Here is a 16,962-nt window from a genome sequence, read left to right on the forward strand (position 1 = left end):
GAGAGCAGAGCTCAGCGCCTGCCCCTCCGCTCCCCTCGTGAGGGAGCTGCAGGCCGCCATGAGGCCTCCCCTCAGCCTGCTCTGCTCTGGGCTGAACAAACCAAGGGACCTCAGACGCTCCTCGTATGTCTTCCACTCTAGGCCCTTCACCATCCTCGTAGCCCTCCTTTGGACACTCTCTGATAGTTTCATGTCCTTCATATACTGTGGCACCCAAACCTGCACACAGCACTAGAGGTGAGGCCGCGCAGCGCAGAGCAGAGCAGGACAATCCCTTCCCTCACCCGGCTGGCGGTGCTGGGCCTGATGCACCCCAGGGTGCGGTTGGCCCTCCTGGCTGCCAGGGCACACTGCTGGCTCATGGCCAACTTGCTGTCAGCCAAAACCCTCAGATCCCTTTCTGCAGGGCTGCTCTCCAAGCTCGCGTGCCCCAGTCTGTATATAACATTCAGGGTTGCCCCCCACCCCCCTTTCTTTTTTTAATAACCTACATTTTTGAAACAGTAACTTCATTATACAATATAAACTGAATGCAGGTTATTTCATCTTTCCTCAGTTTCTACTAGTTTTCTAGTTCATCATAGAAAATGATGGACCAGGTGTCATCAGGAGCGTGTACACAAATCTGCACTTACTGGGGACTTATCAAGAACTCTGATCATTACAGATGGGAGTTTTCAAAAGCTACTGACCATAACTTTACCCATATTTGTTTTAAGAGAATACAACCATAACAGATTCTGTATTACTGAAATAGCATCTAGTTTATGTACTGCCAATACCTGTTCTTGTGATAATTACACACATTTACAAAATTAGTCTAAAATTATGTAAAGCTGTGTCCGTCTTCATATGATCTTTAATATCAGTGTATTGCACCACAACTGAAGATTCTAATCATGTGGCCACTGGAATATTTTGCATTTCTTGAATATTATCATACCATTGGTCTCCTACAGGCCACTTCTACAGCTGGTAAAGTCTCTGCATTGACATTTTTAATGTGTCTGAAAATGAAAAAGGGGCTTTTAATAGGGAAGCCCTGATTTAGATTTCAGTTAAACTATGTCAAATTCAAGATGGTCACATAAGAACAAAAAGATTCAAAAAAATGCTTTTAGCCTGTGCTCTGAGATGTTACCACTGAGACATCAACTCTGTCATTGTAAAATGACACCAAATAACCAACTCTTCTTGTGATTGGGGCTGGCTAACCATATTGTGTTGCTGTGTTTATTCTGATTTATTCCATGTTGATACTGGCAAAAATGCCCAGCAGAGGGCCACCTTCTGTTAAAATACTCCAGTCGCAGAGAATGAGGTGGATTAATGAAGCATTAAGCAAGAGAAAGGTAACTCAATAGCAGTGTGCATGCTACAGAAAAAAAAACACTAAAGGTACTCAGCTGGATTAAAACTGTTTCATGTCAGTTTTTATACATATTACAGAAGATTTTTGCAATAACTCAAACATTTATAAATAGTTGACCAAGTTCAAACTTGACAAATAGCTGGAACACTACAGAAAGAAGTCTATGATAACACTGGGTTTAAGTTCAGCTTATAATACAGTTTAAAAGGACATGAAGACTTTACATTGCATTTATAGTACATTTCTATTTACAAAACAGGTTTGGCATAAGAAGAATAATAATCTTTTTACAAATATTAGCATAAATATTTACAAGCACTTATGGTATCTCCACTTCTGAGTGGCCAAAGTCAGCTGGGAGTCCCTCCTCTGCCAGCGATAAACCTGATTCACTAAAATGATACCCTCTTCAACCTTCCCCACAAGGAGATACACCATAGGACGATGCATTTGAGTCATCTTCTGTGTACAGTTTTCATTGATAAGCAGCCACTGTTGTATCATGTTCTGAGTTTCGTAAGGCAAGAGTGAGCCCTGGGTAATAAATTCCACTTGGCATTCAATGTTATACTCCTGGTCACCAAGTAATGTTCTTTTTTTGGATAGCTTTACTTTCACTGCTAATGAAAAAAAGGAAAAATATAAGTCACTACATCTGTTCAAATGCAGAAATACACACTACTAGTGAAAGCAGGAAGATTACTTAAAATACTCTGATAATTTCTGGTGATAAAGTATGGTGACATCTTATCCAGCACCAGTATAGATTTTAAAACTTTTTTTTTTTTTTAATAAAGATTATGTAGCTGAGAATTTGTTCACTAAATCAGACAACTAGGAAAACATATTTTCACAAAGGTAATATATTTTTGCCATCACTGTATATGATGATGACTTTGTGGATAGATATTGTAAGCTGTTGGCATTGCTCTAAGCACAAGGCTGCCCACCTTGCCCAAAAAATTCTGCTGAAACTCACTTTGTCTGTGTTATGAACCCCTCAGCAAAAATAGCCCGTAGTGCTTGCTGATACCACCCTTCGAGATACTGCCTTTTCATTACAGGCACCTACCTACCCCACGTAACTCCACCAGCACTTCTTAGCATGAAATTTCTCTGCAGTGCCTGATCTAAGGCCAGCTTAATTCGCTGACAGCCTCTGCATTGACTTCAAAGGACTTCCCAGGATGTTTCTAGGGCAAACTCAAAAGTATTGCCTGTCACTCCAATAAGACAACACAAAGTAAAAATTTGACTGTTACGATTTTCCGAGTCTTTTCCGAGTCTTTTCAGTAAGCTATGTATCATGAACAACTTACACACACAAGTAACAGGACATTCACTGGTCAAACAACCAAAGCTTTACTTTGGGTTTAAATACTGATAACAGACAAATAAGCTAATTTGGATGCTTTTGCCAGAAATATTTTCCATAAAGCATGTTGTACTACAATGTAGCCAGCTCAACAAGAACAGAAAAGCTATTTTTTTTGTAGAGTAGATCATAAAGAAGTCTTTCATGCAAAATAAATATTTTGCTCAGAAAGAACATATTCTGAGAAATAACCTAAAGTTCAGTCAGCAACCAAGCTCTCAGGATGCAGACTTTGAAATCCCAGCAGAAACTGTCAGCTACTTTAATCCTAATTTTAAAGCACTTTTGAAAGAGAGCTGCTAGTTTCTTTAATATCAGCTGTATTCACAAGGACTTACCGAAGTTATTGTCACAGAAAACTTCAAGAACTCTTTTGTGTGTAAAGAATTCCTCCACTGCTGGGCAGGTCTGGCATGCAGGCTTTGGTAGGACTGGTAAGAAATTGTAAAGTCTTATCACTACCTTTTAGAATGTTTTGTATTAGTTTTCTACTGTGAGCCTACTGAGAGCCTACTGCTTAACTACAGGTATGGTACAGAAAACACACAGCTGTTCAGTGATAATGTGAACATCCACATACTTCTCTGAAAACATGGCTAAGAAAGAAAAGGAGTTTCAGTTTCCATACCCATTCACTCCTTGTTCAGACTGACAAGCTCAATCATTAGCATCAAATATCAGTATCAAATAGAGTATTGTTTTTAATATGTCTGTGGTGGGTGAGGAATGGGTCGGGTGAGCAATTTTGTCAGTGATCCTGGGTTCAGCTGAACTAAGACTGAACATACAGATTTGGGTGTGCCAGCAGCAACCTACTTCTACTGTTTCCTGCATAACTATATAAGCCTGAGCACATTTGAACATTTGACCATTAATGTCATTCTAACTCAGGTTTCCATAAGAAAAATTGGATAATAAATCCTCCCAACTTTCCCAAGCTGATCTGAGGACCAATTTAATGCATATGTGAGTTTCTCAGATCCCTATTAAAGTTGGTAAGTCTATAAAGAGACTTCAAAATAAATCAAATACAGTGTGCTGTCATGAGCATGATACTGCCTGTAGCTGTGCAGGGAGATAATCATTTCCACCACTAAGAGTAGATTATCTACACTTCATTTTATTGAAACTATACAAAATCGCAGACTGGGAACTGTGCCTCTTGTATCTTCTTGTTCCTCTGGAGCATAAAGTACAGCGCCCTGCCACTCTGCCATCTTCCACCTACCTTTGTGCAAGTATTTATATTCCTTTGTAAGCGATGCCAGACACATGTCCTCGTCCGCAGGGAATCGGTCGCAGTCCAGGCTGTCTGGCCAGGAGTGTCCATGGCAGGCAAGCACGGGTGCGCAGCTGTCCCGGACACCAACACACATACTCCTACAAGGATGGATGAATCTGCCTCGCAGGAAACACCAGACTGAATCAGTTAAAGTCAGTGATAACAAGTTATTTCAGCAGTGATTTCTGTGCAAAACACATGCAGGTATTTGACATCCTTCAGCAATAATACAGTTATAGAAGTGGTGGATGTGCAAATTGGGCACATGGTCTGTATACTGGACTGGGTTGTGCTTATAGAATTAAGCTTTTTAAATGCTTTTCTTACTATCTGAGAAAAGCTTTGGCAAGAGCCTGAGTCTATTCACAATGGGTGTTCGGTTTCAGTGTCACCTGGATTTAACCCTAAATGAACAAGAATAAATTTCAGCTGCAACAAACTAAAACATGACATTTTTTGGCAACAGCATTCATTTCCCCGAAGCAAACTAAAGTTTAAGTGGAACATGTTTTCATTACTTTTATTCACAGTGAGTATGAAAAAGTTAACAGAATTATTTCAGATAAAGTAGAGATCACATTTCCATTACAACAAACACGCGTCTGATTTGATCCCTGTTCCGACAAAAAGGCTGGCTGTTTGTACGGAGCCGTGGTACTTACGTATCTAAACAGATGGGTGCAAACAGAGAGCAGAGGAATGTCCTCACGTGAGGGTGACAGTCTGTGTGCACCAGGTGCTGCCAGGTGGTGGATTTTAGGATAACCTCCGCCATGCTTGTGTGTCCCATCAGGTTGGGGAGCCTCATTTCGGAGTACCCAATCTCGTGGCACATGTCCATCTCCTCGGGTATCTCTACACATTTGGTGGATAATCCAATGTCGAAGCCCATTGCCACTCTTAGGAAACCACTCAGAGCGAAAATAAGTATTTTTGCCATCAATAACATCTTCTAGTGAGTCCTGGGTTGCCAAACAGGGAGCTGTCAAACCTCCCGAGCACAGGGGCATGCTGAAAACTTTGTGGCTTATATACCCCAAGAGCTTAATGAACCCCTGGTTATCAACTGCTTATCAAATCACTTGAGACAAGACTGGGTCTTATTGCCTATTCAAGTGATTGTTGTGATAACCAGGGAGGTGGAGACGAGGTATAGAAGTATGTTCCCTAAAGACACAGATTTGCTATAGGCTTTCACGTGCCCGACAGCATCAGCTGCTGCAGCGTGCTATGTGGCATATTAAATTTTGACACCTAGGAGGCTTGCTATGTGCTTTCCAAATCAAATTAAGAGATCCCCCAGAAAAGTGGTTGGGCAGACAAGCTGTCTCCCAGGGCTGCTCTGTCTCCTTTGTTTTCAGACACTGCTGACTGGGCAGAAAAAACAGCCCAGATTGACTTATCAAGTGAAAATGTTTTGCTTGTGCTAATTGCTCATGTCTCTTCCACTGTTTTACAATGTAGCAGAGGTAGTTTCTTTATTTGCTCAAGCACCAAAAAAGAGACATGTGACATGCTAAATCTTCCAACTTCTATTATTTTTATTAGACACCCTAACATACAGCTGTTGTTTTTTACTGACTGGAGTGACTACAGAACTTGCTTCTTTCACTTATTCAAGGTCAGTGGTGGATTTCATCTTTCCTGACAGAAACATATTGTAGGACTACTGTGGCTATCAGTATTTCTTTAGAAGGAAAAGAAATATGGATTTTTTTCTTATTTCAAATGAATCTGGTAACACTTAAAATTGTTCAAATAACTCAGCATTTTACATTTTTATTAATAAATTATAATTGTGCAAAACTGTGTGAAAGCAAATTTGTGAAAGCAAGTAATATCAGGTGTGTACTTTTTCTGTTTGTAGCATAAAAATAGTATTTAATTTCTTACAATAAATATTAGCAGAATTACTGACAGTACTTCATTAGTTTTAGTATATGACTGATAAATGGCTTTTAGCTATAGAGCAGAAGCTGGGGAATCAGTTAAGGAGTCGATCTGGGTAATGTGTAGCTTGCCTGTTATGAATAGAAAAGTCAGAATATTTGATATTTAAAAGAGCTGGAGTTCTAAACAAAACTTTTTGTGGAAATTTTTAGCTTGATGAAAATATTTTTTTCAACTAGTTTGTTTTGTTTTGGTTTAATTTCCCTTTCTTATCACATGATTTCTTAGCAGAAATTTTTAGATACTAACAATATGTACGTGGGTATCTGCCTAGATTATTAGACCAAAGTACCTTTATAACAGTGTACCATCTGGTATTGCTGGTGCTTGACTGAAATACAGTTTTCAGAAACGGGAGCTTTTTGTGTTATACCTAGATGTAGTACATTTAGACAATGTGCTACCTATCATTTACATGTTTATATCTAAATGTTAGAGTATTAGTCCTAGCATCTTTGAAACCAATGACAAAACCCCACTTATTCCTCTCTAGCTCTTTTCTTTATTCTAAGCTACTGGCAAATTTACAGTATCTGTTTTAATACGTTGGAAAAAAAAAGGCACCTGGACATCTCTGACATGAGCGTCACTTCAGCACTCAGCAGCTGGAGTGAAACTGAGCTTTATGTATAAAGTTCACTCTTAGCCAGCAGATTTCTGCATCCATCCATGTTGCTAATGTCTTTACCAAGTCACCCCATAATTTTATGAAATGAATCAAATTCCTCTCTGGCCCTAATAACATTATTTCGTTGTACTTTTCTCATCTGGTCATTACCTGAAATAAGGTGTCAAGATCTCTGGTAAAGGAAACCCTTCCGTTGTGTGTATAGCATGGTATTACATGCACACTTCTGAGTCATATATATATTCAGGGTCTGGAAAGAGTCATCTGATGGAGAAAAAAAAGAAAAAGAAAGAAAGAAAGTAACAAGAGTATGTTTTGGGATCTCCTTGCAGAAGCACTTAGCAGGCTCTGGTGGAAGCCGGTTTGGGCTCTGTAGGCCTGGACACACAAAAAGGAATTTCCATAGCCAACATGCATTGGAGGGAGCACACTTGCATAGTTATGGCCCTCGGATACGAACTGAAGAACATGTTTACATCCAAAATAACTCTACACAGCTACTGAGATGATCTATATCCACTCATGAATAGCAGCAAGTTGGCTGCGGCAGCACCCATGTGGCCCTGGTCACAGGTGACTGCCATTTTGGCCGTCATGAGCTGTGCCTACGTTGCCCTGCAGGAACATCCTCCACGGTGCCACCAAATGGGGCTCGCTCTGCCCTTCCCATCCGCTGTGTGCCTTGCAAGCAGCCTGGGCACGTGCCCTCATGCTAGGGCTGTGCTCACGCTACGCCTGAAATCATGCCTGCTGGCTTGTGATGCAAGAGACCCGATTTTGAGAGCTCCCTGTGGGACATCATTAATGGACAGAATAGACACAGGGATAATGAGAGAGTGTGAGAAAAAGATGATCTAATAACAGCTAATACCTCTCCTGACAAACTTAGTCACCATAGGAACTGTCTTAGAAATAAATAATTGTGTACCTCTGAGTCAGTTTCCTACCAGGGTTTCTCAGGAGCTTGGTCATTTATGAGCCACCACAGAGCCGTACCTTAAAGTTTCTTTCAGCCTGAGATATGTTACAAAGGAGGTCAGCTATCTTTGAATTCCTTGCTTCTGGTGACTTGGCTTTCACTGGGTCATCATTTCATAATGCTGAAGAAAATTGGTTTACTCTGTGAGTACAGTGGCATAGTTGGAGGCTGATGGCTTGACCACTCCGGAGACATAAGGAGACGTAAGACATCACGCAGCTCTCTGTGGCACAGCACTTTAGCTGGAACCTGGGGGACCGAAGGGCGTGGAAGAAGAACCTCCATGATTTTAGCCAGCAGTGCAGACTACCAGAGAAGTGGCAGTCCATTTATTTTGCTTCTCTTTCTTCTTTTGAAGTTCACCCAGGGAACAGGAAGACTTCATGTCTTTGTCAGAGGTGGTGAAGCATTGTGTATCTAAATATGCTTGGCAGATGAATAATTGTCACTGGCTCTGAGAACAAAACAGATACAAATGTCTTTGCTTGATACCTATCGCTGCATTTGGTTTTAGTCTGGAAGTGAAGCCAGAGCATTATCCATAATCCCAGTCTGTCATTTTCGTTAGCTGCCTTCTGTCAGGAAAAAGGATCATCTGGGGGAGCTTCTGCCTCTGTTCTATTCTGACAGTCATGGGGTTCAAGATGTTAGCTGGGCCAGATTGCCTAGACTGTGTCATTTTCAGCATCGTTATTTACTATGGAATTTGATAATTTGACACTTCCTTTCCCCACACTGAAAAGTCAGTTTTAAGCGAGGGAAAGATTTTGGCTAAGCTTCTGTTTAGACTTAATTATTTTGATATTACTCATGAGCAGGTGTTACCTTGAAACTTGTTTTGACAGCAAGTCATTATCATTTATCATTTTTAGCAAGAGTCATGTAGCACAGTTATTACAGATGGGCATGCAAAGTAGATTGCCATTGCTTGGAGAGTGTTTCAGGTCCACCAGACGTTGGATGCTTGGCAGAAGTATGAGTTGCAGCACCTGTGTTGCTGTGCCATGAATTCTCTTTTTTTGCAAATGTTCAGCTGTTCTTTGACATTACATGGAAAAAAAAAAATCGTGTAAATACATGCACATATTGCTTCCGGGAATACAGTAAACTGTGATTTACTGTTGCCACGCCAGCTAAACATTCAAATTACACAATAGCTGACAGAGGAAGGGTATTTCTAATTGTAGTGATACATACACAGAGATTGCCTGAATAAAGGCTATACAAAATAAAATGAAATATTTTTAGTTTTGCAAACTATCAAGAGAATTGCAGCATCTGTATGTATTTTGACTGGGCAGCATAAAGCATAGGACCTGAGGTTTAGGGAAACTTTCATCTCAAAGTTTGGAGTCCAGCTAATTCTCTCTGAAATGTTTGAAGAAAGCCGTGCAGTCAGTCCATTAGCCATGGGCCGTATTTATTGTTCCTGGATATGAGAAATGGTCACCTGCTGATGGACCCTGATAACACGAATAGTTGCTGGAGACCCTGCCCACCTCTGTTCTGCCTCCTTTGACTGTTCCCAGGGAGACAGACAGAGATTAACCCGGAGCCACCAGTCAGACCCTAATAAGAAATGGGACTGAATTTTTCTTCAAAGAAACTAGGAATTTGAGAGCAAACTAGCAGGTCTAGGGACTTGTGGATTTAATCTAAACAGTGGTTGTAATATTCAACTGGAATTTATCTGAAGTGTAACTGCAGAAGTGCAAGGCTCTTAGACAGGGGCCAAAGCTTACAACTATGCACCCAGAGTCCCAAAAGGAGGCTTCAGAGAGGCAGCTGTTGCAGTGAAGGCAGCTTTGCTGGACCAACATGCTTATTCTGTGGGGCAGCATTTATTTCATGTTTTCTTTTATTGTATCAAAAAACTCTTAGGCCATGTACGGTATCTGTAAACCAGCAGAGGAAGAATCATGGCTGTTTTTGAAAACGCCTCTTTAATTTACTCACCACAAAGGCTTTAATTTTTAAAGATTTTTAAAGAATTTTAAAGCATTGCTTTAGTTTTTAAAGAATAGAAATACTGGATTTCCTTACAAATCTGTAACAGGCTCACTGCCCTGGCATGTTGAGCTCTGTCCTTGTTCCTGGTAATCGATTAACCCAGAGGAGAGTTTGTTTTAATAGCGAAAGAGAAAGTTGATGCTTGGTGTGACCCAGATTTAGTTTCTGACATCGCCACAAGCTTTCCTGTTTAACCTGTAAGTTTTACTCCCCTCGCCCATAGACTTAGGTGACAGCACTTCTGGGTGACAGTACTGGGGGTGCTGGAAGATAAATGCATTTGAATATGAAGCATTCAGATACTGCAAGGATTGGGAGGAGGCATGAAAAGACTCACACAGATTCTGACAGCATCACCTAAAGGCACAGATATGGTGAAGGCTATACAAAACCCGAGTAAGTAGCATTTCCGAAGTAGACCAGATAAGTCAGGGATGGAAAAAGGGCACAGGGAGATAAGCTGTCTTGCAGCTAGATTTAGACAATATCCAGCGTGCTACATGATAGAGCTTTATGGTACAGGCTGTCTGAATTCAATATTTACATAATTGATCATGGATTAGGTGAGCACCTTCCACACAAAGCCAGTGGTAACAGCCACTTGTTTGTTTGTTTGTTTCACTCCTTCATTTCCTTCATTCCTTCCTTCTTAGTCTTTGTCTTTCTTGTTTTGTCCTTTTTTTTCTTTATTTCCTTCCTTCCTTCTTTCTTCATTCCTTTCTTGCTTCTTTTTTTTTTTTTTTTTTTGTAAAAAATCAAACTTCTTAGGGTTATTTTTTCCATTGTTACTGGTTTGCTGACTCTGTGTATCAGAGCTGCGTTCCCTCTCAGGCATCTGTAACAAGCAGCTACAAATAAAATAAAAATCTAGTTTCAGAGGAGAATGTGCCAAGTTATTTCTAAACCTCTGTAAAAGTAGGCTCAGGAGTGTTTCATAGGACCATAGGGGATCAGTTGTCTTGCCTACATGTAAACAGCAAGTACATACCAACTATTTGTAGTCCATTGAGAAAGTAAACAGGGTTGTCTTGTCTATCCCCAATACTTTCTTTGTCTGCGGCCTGTAGCCAGCTACTGATTATCACGATAAGGCAGAAACACATTAAGTCTTGAAAATTATGTCTGGCTTCTGGCTGTTAGAGGAGATAGCTCTATCAGTTAAGCACGTAAAAGGCTGGGTGAGTGCTCAGCTGACTCCAGCAGGCCTGGAGCCGATCCCTTTTAACTCACTTGACAGCATTTTGCATCTAACTTCTCCCTCCTCCAGCTACCTGGAGGAAAGGCCACCAGAATTTGACATTATACCATTAAATGGCTGGCCACACTCACTTCTCTTTGATGCCATTGGAAACAATGGACCCGAAGCATCTGTGTAAATGTCAGACTTCATCATAAGGGCATTGCTAAAGAAGAAAGCTTGCATAGTGCCTGTAAGGTTTCACAAATAAATAAATGTGCCTAAAATATAGGAATTGAGGCATTACAGGCAATTCTTCTCTAAGCAAAATTCCCTCTGGCATTAGCAAGAGTTTTTTTCTTGAATAATGATGGCAAAATGTAATCTCTTTCCTTGGACTGAAGATGTATTTGAATGTATATAATCAAATCAAGTGTCCCCATTGCAAGTGGTTTCGGTGGACTGAGAAGAAAACAAAGCTTTGTCAATAAATAATCAAGTGAATGTCAGGTTCTGGATTCTGTTTGTTGGATTCCTGGCAGCTTTTTTTTTTTTTTTTTTTTTTTTTAGAGCTATGACTCATGTTTTTAAGGGTATAGATTTACAGTTTAAAATTTTGAAAAGAAAAAGTATTTTCTGGATAAATCTTTGCCTAATTTTTAAGTTTCTATGTCTGACTAGTTTTGGAAAGAGTTTGTTTTTTTTTTTCGTAAAAGCATTTGCAAAAATTTTCCTTCAAATACATACAAGTATAGTAAACTTTGGGCAGCTTAATTAATGCAAATGGATGTGCCCTGAACTCAAGTGTGTGCATAGTTTCAGTTTTCAAAAATTGTTTGGGGATGCAGGGAAAAGAATATAGATTTATAATTGCGATAATTACAAACTACTTAAGAGAGTGACTGCTTCACAAATGAGTGTGCCCACTCAAAGGCATACAATATATAAACGTTACCTGACTGCTCTGCAGATGCTTGATTGGAATAGTTACTTCTATTCTGTCATCTGAGCTCGGTAGGAGATGGGTAAGGGATACTTACTGAAGGTCTGGATGTTCTCTACTTATTTTCAGTCTCCCCATTTTAGGCACTCTCCTGCAGACACCTTCTGGAAAAGGATGACCGCAGGAGACAGCCTTTTAATGCCCGTCATTGCTCTGCCAAATGACACGTTTACTCTTATGACTGTCACTAACCTACTTTTCTCCCTTATTTCTCAAGGAGCTCTCAACTCAAAACATTTTCCAGCTTTCAATTAACTAAAGCACAGGCCTTCTGCGTAACCCATTTTGATTACAAATGTGCAGCCAAATCACACCTCTGCACGCCAAGGGAAAACAGCAGGCTGGCGATGCCCGTAGCTCACCCCAGAGGCACCAGCCCCTCAGTCAGGTATTTGTAGCTCCACCACCACGCGAGCTGATTCCAGATGTGGCATCCAGACCTCTGAAGAATACCCTGGGCTGGCTTTCCTTTTAATTTCTGTAGCTTAATGTAGACAAACTGCCCGCTCAAGTGAGCAGCAGCATATTTACTGGTTTGAGATGCAGCTCTACAGCATCCAGCATCCTCGGCTGATCTCTGCCCCTGTGCTGAGCCATTTCATCTGAGGTGGGAAATGAATACTCATTTTTTTTTGGTTTGGTATTACTTCCTAGCTTAGTGAAGTGAAGCAGCTCTGTATCTCTGTATGGATGAGCTCTGAGAAGCACCAGTTGCAGCTAAGAGAGAGCACCACGTCAGATCTTCATGGGCAGCCGTGGAAGCACAGCCCGAGATGTCAAATGTGGCAACGGCTTGACAGACACTACCTCTTTTTCAATCAAAGCCTTATGATTTTCCCTCTGTTGTCACACTGGGATGGGATGGTATCCAGTTAGACAGTAAGTCTTCTTGCCCATCTGGGAAGACATCTATTAGAACAGTCAGGTAAAAGTAAGTAGATCTGGCATCTTGTACGCTTACTAAATCTTTATATTTGCATCCTAACAGGGTTACATAGTGCCTTCTGGTAACACTTTGTAATTAAACAGCAACAGGCCCCTAAAATCTCCAAAAGCCCAGCAGCTGCTCCTACAGAAAGCGTTTGCTTTGCTGCAGCAATTCCAACAACAGGCCTGAGAGTCAAATCAGCTGCTCCATCCCCACTGATCCACTTCGTGGGACAGCCCCGTTTGTGTTCCTGAGAGGCTTCGAGTTCTCTGCAAAGGGGGAGAACTCAATCGAAAGAAAGAAAGGAAGGAATAAAGGAAGAAAGAATTTTTTTTTCAAATAGAAAGCTTAGACAAAATACTCTTTAAAAAAAGACAGAGAAGAAAACAACCTTTCTTTCCCTGGGCCTTTGGTCTCCCAGAAAGTTCAGAGGGCAGCCGGGGCAGGTTCCTTCCTTTACACCATGGCTTGTGTCACACACACAGCCTCTGCTGAGATCAAAGACATTTGGTTTCTATTACCCTATCTCAAAGAGAAGTTCACTGATAAAGAAGTCTCCACCCTAATGATTAAACCCTATTTGGATTTGCATACCTGGGTGCGAGCCCTTCAGCCTGCAGGCCAGGATTAGGAGGTCCATGACTCCAGTGCCCATTTGCTAATCTGGCTGCTTTGCCTGTCTGTGCAGTGTTATGTCATTTGGCTTTCACAGCCATCCACTCCTCCCAGGGTGTTTTTCTTCCAGGGCTGCTACTGGGAAATGGAACCAAGATTAGTCCATCCTAAACAGCTGCACAAGAGCTGAGCAAACAAATAAGGAAAAAAATATAGAGCAACCATTTACTAACTGCTCAAAATTAAACAGTGCCTGAGATGATCTTTAGGATTGTGGTTTACTTAGGGTTGGTTTATGAAACTCAAGAATGGAGATTTGATCCAAGGAAATAATTAAATTGAAGGCTAATTGGGAGAGGCTGATTTTTTTGTTTGTTTGTTTATTTTAGGCCATTTTCATTCCCTAAATAATGTTAAGGGCTTCCTGCTGGTTGCGGTGACCAAGGATTGATAGCTGTGTCCACAGGAGGCCCTTTTCATTAGGGAAACCATAGAGGAGTAAATAGGTTAGAGGGGAAGGTATTTTGAAATTAGAGTCAAGAGCATCCAGAGACAAAAGATTTGTGCGTGAGGCTTTATTTTCAGACCTTAGAGGGAGTGTGTCTGCCTGACAGCTTTGCCTGGCAGTTTTTTCCCCCAGGTATGTCTGACTGGCAAAAGCAGTCCCCACTCTCCATACATACTCTCTCTGCATCTCTACTACAGCATCACTACTGCTACACGTACCAAGGCAGGAGAGCTTTATTATTGGGTGAGAGAGAAAAATAATTTTAGAAAATACAGCTGGAGAGTGTGACCTGAGAACTTGTGTGGGTAAATGCTCTGTATTTTTATACATTTATATATATACATGTACATCTAATTGCGTCAGATTTTGCCATCCTTTCACACTGAGCAGTATTTTTCTTCCTGACGTTCCATGGCAATGGAATAGAAGTACTAGATTTACAGGATCACAGGCTGAGGTTGGCAGGGCCCTCTGGAGGCCACCTTGTCCAACCCCCCGCTCAGGCAGGGCCACCCAGAGCAGGCTGCCCAGGACCGCGTCCAGGCGGCTTTTGGAGATCTCCGAGGAGGGGACAGTACTCTGACAGCGCTCAGCCACCCACACAGCACAGAAATGCTGCCTGGTGGTCAGAGGGAGCCTCCCGTGTGCCAGTTTGTGCCCACTGCCTCTTGTCCTGTCCCTGGGCACCACTGAAAAGAGCCTGGCTCCGTCCTCTCTGCTTTACTGATAGGCTGATCCTGTACCCAAGGAGGACAACAGCAGATCCGTAATCCATGATTAAATCCTTAAAGCCAAGATTCTGCCCCTTTTGCTTATGCTGCATGCTGTAAAACATCCTGTTGATTTCAGTGCAGTCCTCCTGGCATGTCTGGATCTTAGCGAGCCTGACAAAGGTGGCCAATGTACACAGGCCACCCATTGCACTCACTGGTGAATTATCTTTCAGGATATTCTATAAAAACATTTGGTTTAGGGACGTACCTTCAAAAAAGACATAGAATGGAAGGGACTTGGCCCTGCCATAAGGTAGGCTGAGTAAAACATCCTCATCCTAACACCCGGGCTGCAGCAAGGGATGCTGCAGGTGCGTGTGGCGAGCTGTGATGGGGTCAAGCGGCTCCTCTGAGCGAGGGCAGCCCTGAGCTCCACGTAGACCTGGCTCAGCATCCCCTCCCTGCAGGCAGGCAGCAGGCAGATTGGCTGGTTTTTGGGGAGAGAAGTATTAGCTTTCAGTTTACTTGGCAAGAACACTATTTGAGTAGAGAAACAGTGGAAAACGAGGGAAATCACTGCTTCGCCTTCTGCTCTCTTTCAAGTTTTCATTTTTCCCCTTTCCAAGAATAAATATCCAAGAGGAATGGCACGTTTCTGGTTCAGACTCTTTAGAATCAGTCTTAATGATTTGCCTTTTTTTTTTTTTTTTTAGGCCTAACATTCCTGGATAAGATAAAATAGATTTAATCTTCTTTAAGCCTACTAATTGATTGCAAAGGATATATGGACCAGCTGACCATGATCATATCAGAGAAGCCTTTATTAACCCTAAGGGCACCCTCAGGCATTCCTGGGTATGACTTTGGCACATCTTTGGGGCACAGCAATGCTGTCAGCTGAGCTCAGCTCTCCAGCATTTTCTCACGGGAAGCCGTGCTTATCCCACTGCTGAGGCGGGACGTTACGGTGCAAAGCGAATTTTCCACTTACATAAATAATTTATATCTCAAAGTGCTTCAGCTAATGCTGCCAAACACTAGCTATGCAAAGCAATTCCAAAGCTGGAAGACGCACAGCAAGTTCATAACATTAATCGTATCAAATCCAGGCGATCATAACCACTAATCCCGCCGTAAAGCATGAAAGGCTCTGAAATCCGAAGCAATTGAAAAATCAAAGGAAAAGTAGTTAATGTTCTGGTTTAAGAGACTTGAAATGGCAGCACTGAGTAGCTATAGCAATTATAGTTACAATGAGCTCTGTTAGTGGAGAGAATCCCACTTGTTTTACTCCAAAATGAGAGATTCCAAATATTCACTTGTTTACCTACGGCCATAGCTTCGCACCTGCTCTGGTAATTCAGCGCCCTGAATTTAGAGCATCAACAGAGCTCTTTGATTTAGAAGCCACAAAGTGAGTCACATTTAAAGCCTGTAACGTGACATGGGACGGGAATTTTTTTGTATCCCTGTCCTCCCATTCTGTTGGCGTGCAACTTGACCTCAAATCCACTGTATTCTCACTCCTGTGGTTTAACCTGATGGCTCCGATTATTTACTTAGGATTTTATCCAATAATGACTTTTAAAAAATCATCCTGTAGATGCTTTTCTTTGTTTTCTGTGCTCTCTTGTGGTTGTTTTCCTTCCTATCTCATTGCTACCCTTTGCATAAATACATCACGTATGAAAAGCTGTATTGGAGTGAGTTTTATTGTCACGACACTTACTTGCGAGGGGACAGCAGCACGAAGAGATTAACGTCATACGCATCCATCCATCTGGGGCAAACACAGTTTTCCGGGTACTATCAGCTCTGTGCCTGTGCTAGTACATGAACTGTGCCTGGCAGAGCTTGCTGGACCTAAGACCAGGTCACAAGGAGCTGCCTGGCTCCCTGCTATTACAACATTTGCCCTCTGAAGACAGCTGACTGCATCCCGTTGCTGGTCAGGAGTGCACATGGCCACCGCCAGCTGTGCCCGGGGAGATGCTGGAAGACTGCGAAGGGCCCAGGCCAAAGCCGCGTTAGCAATTTAACAGCACAGGCAGCTGAAGTGCAGCACCTGGAGATGCTCCTGGCACCGGTGGGATTATTAGTGCAGAGCCCACGTGCCCAGCGCAGGGAGCAGAGTGCTCACAGCTGCATCAGATGCTGAGGGCTCCAGGCTAAATTATGGGGAACCGTCACAGGAGGCTCCAATGGAGGCAGGGGGAGGATCTGCTCCTGTGGGGATCATTTTGGGTACCACAACCATAAAACAGTTCTTTCACGTCCTGCACTCTGCCTTGTCTTACCCCACACCTGCCACCTTCTGCGAGAGCTGGGGGCAGGAGCATTAATCTTTTTCAGTAACCCCATCCTAATGCGTTCCTGGAGAAGCCTTGGCCATTTTCCTGAATGAAAGCAGTACCCCATGATG

The 16,962-nt window shown here is 42.1% G+C and overlaps 1 protein-coding gene and 1 long non-coding RNA gene across 2 annotated transcripts; one reads left to right on the top strand and one right to left on the bottom strand.

The window, feature by feature from the left end:
• Positions 1-1,337: 1,337 nt before the first annotated feature.
• LOC308187923 (secreted frizzled-related protein 2-like) lies at positions 1,338-5,550 on the bottom strand. The gene is made up of 4 exons (XM_080576356.1): positions 4,692-5,550; positions 3,976-4,145; positions 3,086-3,178; positions 1,338-1,992 (listed from the first exon to the last, which is right to left on the bottom strand). Exons 1-4 carry the CDS (start codon positions 4,976-4,978, stop codon positions 1,682-1,684), a joined length of 861 nt encoding a protein of 286 aa, XP_080432482.1. The 5' UTR covers positions 4,979-5,550; the 3' UTR covers positions 1,338-1,681.
• Positions 5,551-8,892: 3,342 nt separating this feature from the next.
• Positions 8,893-16,234, top strand: LOC308176399. Its single transcript, XR_013938246.1, has 2 exons — positions 8,893-14,132; positions 15,254-16,234. It is a non-coding gene; the product is annotated as an uncharacterized lncRNA (long non-coding RNA).
• Positions 16,235-16,962: the final 728 nt, after the last annotated feature.

Source organism: Anser brachyrhynchus (assembly GCF_964034855.1).
Source record: "Anser brachyrhynchus genome assembly, chromosome: 1".
NCBI lineage: Eukaryota > Metazoa > Chordata > Aves > Anseriformes > Anatidae > Anser > Anser brachyrhynchus.